This window comes from Pomacea canaliculata, linkage group LG6, assembly GCF_003073045.1.
Source record: "Pomacea canaliculata isolate SZHN2017 linkage group LG6, ASM307304v1, whole genome shotgun sequence".
In the NCBI taxonomy this organism is placed as follows: domain Eukaryota; kingdom Metazoa; phylum Mollusca; class Gastropoda; order Architaenioglossa; family Ampullariidae; genus Pomacea; species Pomacea canaliculata.
Window position 1 is genome coordinate 6,747,509 of NC_037595.1, and position 7,045 is coordinate 6,754,553.

General features: G+C 41.8%; 2 protein-coding genes across 2 annotated transcripts in view; one reads left to right on the plus strand and one right to left on the minus strand.

Annotated features, from left to right (window-relative positions):
• Window positions 1–2,254, plus strand: part of LOC112566844 (placenta-specific gene 8 protein-like) — a 2,504-nt gene extending 250 nt beyond the window's left edge. The window contains exons 2-3 of the mRNA XM_025243238.1: window positions 1,112–1,251; window positions 1,764–2,254. Coding sequence (XP_025099023.1) covers window positions 1,112–1,251; window positions 1,764–1,946 — 323 coding nt within the window. The 3' untranslated portion in view covers window positions 1,947–2,254. The remainder of the gene's footprint in view (window positions 1–1,111; window positions 1,252–1,763) is intronic.
• A 353-nt stretch (window positions 2,255–2,607) lies between these two features.
• Window positions 2,608–7,045, minus strand: LOC112566843 (lambda-crystallin-like). The gene is made up of 6 exons (XM_025243237.1): window positions 6,698–7,045; window positions 6,045–6,279; window positions 5,586–5,747; window positions 5,177–5,371; window positions 4,735–4,840; window positions 2,608–4,225 (listed from the first exon to the last, which is right to left on the minus strand). Exons 1-6 carry the CDS (start codon window positions 6,733–6,735, stop codon window positions 3,960–3,962), a joined length of 1,002 nt encoding a protein of 333 aa, XP_025099022.1. The 5' UTR covers window positions 6,736–7,045; the 3' UTR covers window positions 2,608–3,959.

The following is a 7,045-nucleotide window of genomic DNA, read 5'->3' on the forward strand; positions in this document are numbered from 1 at the left end:
ACTATGTTTCCTTGTCTATGAAATGGTGATAACCACAGCCAACAGCACCTAGAGGAGACCCACAATCAAAGAGCAGAACAGACGCAAAACGCTGATCAAATAACATAAAATAACATAAATATAACTAAAATAAAAAGAGACCTAAAACCAGGAAAGTAGAGTGTAGGAATCGAAGAGAGAAAGAGAGGGGAAAAAACAAATAAAGTAAATGTCTCACTCCACCTGAGAGAGAAAGCCTAGTGCAGCAATTCACAGTTCAGAAACTATTGGTATCGCTATAAATATAGGTTTTTTTATTGAGCATGGTCAGAAGTAAATTTGTATATCAATTTCTACACATCTCCTTAAGGAACTCTGCAGATAATCAAGGATGTGATTTAGCGAGATGCTGGGTTGTGGCCTGGGATTAGACAGATATCCCAGCATGCAGTGCACATGATAAGCAGGCTGCGGATGTCGTAGCTGATTGCAATCAAGATGCAGTCTGCACAAGTCCAGCAAGACCAACACTCAGACATTTCCTGGCGCCGACGACTAACGACCGTGACGATGTCTTAACGAGCCCGCAGTGGAAGCTGAGTATGACTCACCTCTCACTTATCCTTAATTCACTTGAGGTTGGAGAAACTGCAAGACACAGAGTTACATCAATCTTCAAGGCCACAAAGATGTCCGACTGTCAACTGCACCGGAAGTAGTCAGACGTAGAAGGAAGAATAAACAATCTCCTCGACCAGAGGAGGTATGAACAGGAGAGCAGCACTGACAGGAGTCAAGTGATGTCAGCAAGCAGATGTCTACATTGTGTGTCCCTGTCATAATTAGGATAATGATGTAATTATGATGACACAATTATGAAAACGACGATGTTTTAATGAACTAGGGGAATGAAATTTTTTCTAATATTTTAGCGAATTCCCTCCCCGTGTTCCCCATGTTCCCCGTGTTACAGAAAGACACCAACAAGCTGTCAGGTTATTCTTGTATGCGTTGACTTTGTGACCTCTGACACACCATTGTACTTCCGGACGTCAGTCCAGCCACCACGTGTCATGGTCGACACAAGGGACAAAACTCTTGTCACAAAACTCATTGTCCATGTTTGTTGCAGGATGCTTCACCTGTTGGTGCATGCCGTGCATGCTGTGCCAGCTCGCCTCTCAAATGAAGGAGTGCACCCTCCTGCCCTGCATGCTGCCCTGCACCCTCCTCGCCATGAGAACCAAACTCAGGACCATGGGGGACATCAAGGTACGTGGAGTTGTCTCCCGCAGGTCCTTGTCTGCCCTTGTGTCTACTGATCATAAGCACAGCATTTGATTGTCACCAGTTAAACTGTCGCACACGATCCACAGATGTTTCGTCTAATCAGGTTTTCTAAAGTAGGATAGTTCAAGGTGAATTAAAAAAAATACAGAATTCGATGCATAAAAATTAATTTGAAAATCTTCGAGTGAACATATTTTTCGCTTGTTACAAGACTTCAATCCCCGATGAAAAGGGCTAGGACCTGAATGAAGGTTAAGTTAATAAAAGTTGATAAATAAAGGCTAAATCGCCTGGTGATTATAAAACTGACTAATGACCACAATCATGTCCAATATGTTTGAACTCTCCTCCCACGTTAGAACCTCGCGGGTCACACAAAGATCTCGGTAGTTAACTCTTTCTTTGTTAGTTTAGTGTTGTGTGAGGAAGTTAAAAAGATTAATTGAAACAATTTATTTTGTAAAAACAGCATTTAATCCAGTCTGGTGTTGCAGGGGAGTATCTGCAAGGACTACTGTGCAGTCACCTGCTGCCCCTCGTGTGCCATGTGTCAGATGGCCCGGGAATTGAAACACATGGGCTGTAGTCACGTGTCCACAGTCCTGTACAGCGATTGGACAACCATTGGCGCCTTTTGCCTTGCAAAAATTGTCTTCTTCAAGTCTTCAATTTTCTAGAAAGTGTGTCAGATGCTTCTCCGAAAATTACAAATAAAATACGAACTCCAGCAAAGAAAACTCCGCTCTTAGATTCACATTTTTAAATTCTTACTGTGTTATTCTCAAACTGTACCTCAAATAATTTTATAATGATGTCTCAAGACTTTAAACTTTCGTTTAGTAAAAGATTTTCAAAATCTGTAATATTTACAAAATCGTTTTTTTGTGTTATTGGTTTATGCTCTGATTGTACAGTAACATCGTTTTTGAAAGGAGTCTCTGAACACTAAAAATCCTGTTTATTAAAAAAATCTTTGAACCTGTAATGTTTCAAATGTTTTTTCTTTCAGAATGTACTTTTTTCCTAAAGACAGACTGAAGAGAAATGACGACAGAACTACTACTACTACTACTACTACTACTACTACTACTACTACTGCTACTACTACTACTGCCACTGATTTATACAGCGCGTTGACGTCCTCAAAGCACTTTACCAAACAAACAAAGAAACAAACAAACAAACAAACAAACAAACAACATTCAGACATCATTGCAATAATGCAAACGTGTTTCAAAGCAAAGAGTTCATTGAGTGCCCTGGTGGTGTAACTACTTGTCCCTTACTACTCTACAACCATGTACGGCTATATCAAAATGGCAACAACAAAAAAATATGAATTGAAGAATTGAATATAATATTAGAAAAATTAACTGCACATTCAAACACATAACAGTAAATCCCTCCTTTTCTCGATAAAAGTCTTTGATAAAAATTCACCCATAGCGAGTCTTCTGAGCCTCCGCCGTCAGGTCCACCAGAGACATTCAGTCGCAGTTGTTGTTAAAATTTGGTTAAACGACGAACACAATATAGCAGAATAAAAGAAAAATCTGGATAGAAGAGTATACTTCTTAAAAATCTCACAATCATTTCAACACACTATATTATTATTAAAATGCAATCCAGCACAACTCTTGCTAGAACACCACGGAGCCAAAACATTTGCAGAAACGAAGGAAAATTTGGTTGGACTGGGCCTCGCAACAGATGGACATGAAAGTGTTTTGCTTTGTTTTAATTGTTTATAATCAGATAGTTATTACAACATTTCATACTGGCCTATTTCTTAAAAGTCTTTTTTTTAAACTGTCTTCTTTAAAACGAGGAAACATGTGGACTGATAGTCTGATAGTCTGGACTGACAGTAACCAGGGTCGCATCTCGTGTGGCTTTCTGTATGTACATTACTTATTGACATGAATGTCATACTACACCCACTCACTCCACCCTGATGTTAAAGACACTTTTATACAAACACACCTTCGCCATACACTCACTGGTCACTAATCACACCAGCGACCAAAAACCAAACAACAATCGAGTAACAATATTCGCAAACAATGTTTCTTGTCCCTTTGTTTACAAATATTCTTGTGTCAAGCTCGTTGCTTATTATGTATTAAAACTTTCCTTTGTGCAACACTGTAAAAGGCCTTGACAATTGTAAACACAGACTTCATAAACTGGACAATAACTTTAGTAAACGCTTAATTTTTTTCTTCTGCGTCGCTGGTAGTTTATTACAGGTTAAAACGAAATTTAAAAACGTATGCCGTTAGATGAGAACGATGAAACATAAGAAGATAGAGAATAGAGACTAGAGGAAGAGATATAACAGTAGTAATAACATTACTTGAAATACTGTTTCTATGCCTTTGATTTTGTTTGCAAATATATATTTGTGTCAAGCAACGTTTGCTTCTTGTTCTTGCCATCTCTCCTGTGTGTGACTGTGTCTACTCCCTTAACAAACTGAAACATTAACTTCATTAACTGACAATAACGCGGTGAACACACCGATAGAATTTTGAAAAAATGTTAAACATTAAGACCGTTAGGAAAAAAAAAGATTAAGGGAAAGAGAACGGAGAGGGAAGAAAGGAAAAGGAGAAAAACAAATGAAGGACTGCAATAAAGAGAAAGGGGAAGGGAGATAACTGCCAACTATTTGTTGTTGCCTTCCATGTTTAATGGTCAGAAGGCAGAGGAACCGATTTGCCCTCTTCGTTCCTCTCTCGTTCCTCTGTGTCCAGGTCTTGCTTCAGCTTGGCGAGGGCGGCCAGCCGCACGTCCTTCCATCGTCGTCGGCAAGGGATGTGGTCCAGCGGCGTGTCGGCCTCCAGAACCTTCTGGACGTCCTCTGCCAGCTGTCCACCCATCAGACCGGCCTCGCCCATAGAGGCCTGCATGCGGTAGATGAAGTCGCCGTACCTCTGGAGGTAATTCTCGATCCCTGCAGGGTAATTATTACAGTTAGGAAAAGTGTTTGTTGTGAATAATCACTGATTAGCTTTCATAAGCAAAGCCGACTTTCTACTCATTCAGAATTTTCGGTTATAAATTATCCAAGCGTGCAAGTCTTTTTCGGACTCATCGATAAACTATTAATGGTTTACAAGAACGAATTAATTTGAATAAGATAGAGTCGCAAAATCCTTAATACCACATGAAAGAAAGCAGTTATATATAATCGGCATCTGTCATCGGCTTTGTCTAAAAATTTTAGTTCTATGTTATAATTTTCTGCAGCCACAAAAGGTAGCAAATAAGACAATAGGTGTGTAGATGGTTATGGAGAAAACTGATATCCAAGAGAAAGGGTGCATGGGTGGGTGGACCTGAGTAACTGCTGGAGTTTGTCGATGACCTTTTCAATAAATCATCCCGCATCTTTGGAAACAATGCAGAAACACATTTAGCACCGTGATTAACTTTCCAGGTAAGTAAAGAAAGAACCACAACCTGCAGCGTTCAGGTGGCCCACTTCAAAGGGGCCGAGGAAAGCGTAGCGAGGGCCCAGCCCGGACCACACAGCGTTGTTGATTCCCTCCACGTCGAGCACGCCGTCCTTAGAAACAATTGTAATAGCAAGATGTTAGATAACTGAATAAAACTGACAGACATCTGCTACAAGTAACAACAGTTGGACAGAACTGGCAAGAGCTTAGCGACATTGTCAGGAGTCTGACGGAGGAAGACTCTGAAAAGAAGTCGTAGCAGAAGTAGTAGTAGTAGACAAAGTAGTAGTAGTAGAAGACAAAGTAGTTGTAGAAGTAGTAGTAGAAGACAAAGTAGTAGTAGTAGTAGTAGTAGAAGAAGACAAAGTAGTTGTAGAAGTAGTAGTAGAAGTAGTAGTAGTAGTAGTAGACAAAGTAGTAGTAGAAGTAGTAGAAGGAAGAATTACTCTCAAGAGGCGCCAGCTCTCCCCCAGTACAGCATACTGTATTCTGTTGAGAACGAATCCAGGAATTTCTTTCTTTAGTGTGATCGGTGCCTGGCCGACTTGCTTCATCAACTCACGGGATCTCTTCATGACGTCACCGGAAGTCCAAGGAGCCGGAACCAGTTCCACTGCTCGTGCGAGGAAAGGAGGGTTGGTCTTGAGTAAAGTAAAAAGAAATGACAGAAGTGATAAAAAAAATAATAAACAGCTTTGAGGATGATGTCATCATACTTGAAGGACTTTCAGGAATTTTCTCATTTCTCCACAGGGGGGAGGGTAGGGGAGGGGGGCATTGCTAGTGCAAGGGAAACAACTGACGCTTACAACGTTCAACTTTTAAAAATAAATATCAAGTCCCTTAGCTGCATACCGGATGTATTACAAGAAAGCGATCTCGATGTCTGAGGTCTTCCGACAGTTCAGAGGGCAGCAGAGAGCTGGTGGAGCTGCTGAAGATGGCGTCACGTGACATGACGTCATCGACAGCCTTGAGGACTTGTCTCTTTACTTCCAGAACCTCGGGGACACATTCCTGCAAACATCAGATTTCTCAGAATTATCAGGATTAGTGAGGTATGTAGATGATGCGCAGAATATTATTTCATATTATTTTATGTTAGGTTGTGGAAAAACATTGCTACGTTTCTTTGGCATCCAACAGTTTTTCAGTGTAAAGGTCATGTAAATATATCAGAGGATTGTGACAACTAACAGAAAGTTATTTATATACGTAGAGGTGTAAATCAATTTATTTTGAAATGAATGATTCATGTCATGGAGGCAGCTTCCTTCAGGCAGCAATGGATGCAGAAAGTGTTTTCGTTCTCACCATGATGAGGTCGGCACCTTGGACACACTGCGCCAAGTCGGGCGATAGAGTGATGAGCTTCAGCTGCTGCTCAGGCTCGAGGTGGCCACGTGACAACCCACGTGACTTTAGCAGACTGAGCTGACCTCGGAGGTCGTCTACGACACCTGCCAGCTGCTCGGGGTCGTTGTCGCAGAGACAGACGAGGTGCTCGGCGCAAGAGAACAACAGCGCCCAGCTACGACCGATGTTGCCGCTGTTGGCGGCAGGAAGTTGGAAATAAAATGACACGTCATGTGGTCAGTGACGTCACCGCGGTAGTTAATGACGAAAGAAATTCAAATCAAACTGTATCGTCTGTCCCAGGCAGTCAAAGACACGTTTGAGAACAGCATTATCAATGATAATCTTATTGGTGTATACAGGGAACAGGACAGGGGGAAGCACTCATCCCTGAGGGGCAACTGTGTGGAGGATCTGCTGTGACAGTCTCTATCAGGCACGTGCCGTTACAGTTTACTTTCAGTGCGAATACGTAATACACACGTGACAATTTACTCTCAGAACGAATACACGTGACTACGTCCATACCTACAGACAGTTCGCGACATTCAGAAACATAACAGCCACTGATGTCCCTGTGTGTCACTCCAGGTGAGCACAAGTGTACTTACCTGCCGATGATGGCGATTTTCTTTGCTTTGTCGGCCATGTTGTGGGCGGACAGTTCGCTTTTCGGGAGAATTCACAACGTTTGTCGCCAAGGACATCCACCGTTGGCAGGTTTCTCCACTTTGCCTCCCCTCGTCCTGCAGATGCACATTTCTTTATCAGGTGTGTATGTGTGTCGGGTGTGCGTGGACATCGTTTGCGGCTGAGGTCAGGGTGATAAGACTTGTGCTTCACCCTGTTATCAGTTTAAACATGAGTAAGTCACGTTTTCCATCCGTACGTTGATTAGACAGTCCGAGTAGAACAAAAACACCTGAGCACCTTTTTGAATGAGTGACAAACACAGGTGA

Bases quoted from the DNA above. Each gene is read 5' to 3' on its own strand.
- LOC112566843 (XM_025243237.1), bottom strand. From the start codon at position 6,735: ATGGCCGACAAAGCAAAGAAAATCGCCATCATCGGCAG. The intron at 5,372-5,585 runs GTATGCAGCTAA...ACTTTACTCAAG, and splicing joins GCTTTCTTGTAATACATCCG to ACCAACCCTCCTTTCCTCGC. The intron at 4,226-4,734 runs GTTGTGGTTCTT...ATTACCCTGCAG, and splicing joins GGGCCACCTGAACGCTGCAG to GGATCGAGAATTACCTCCAG.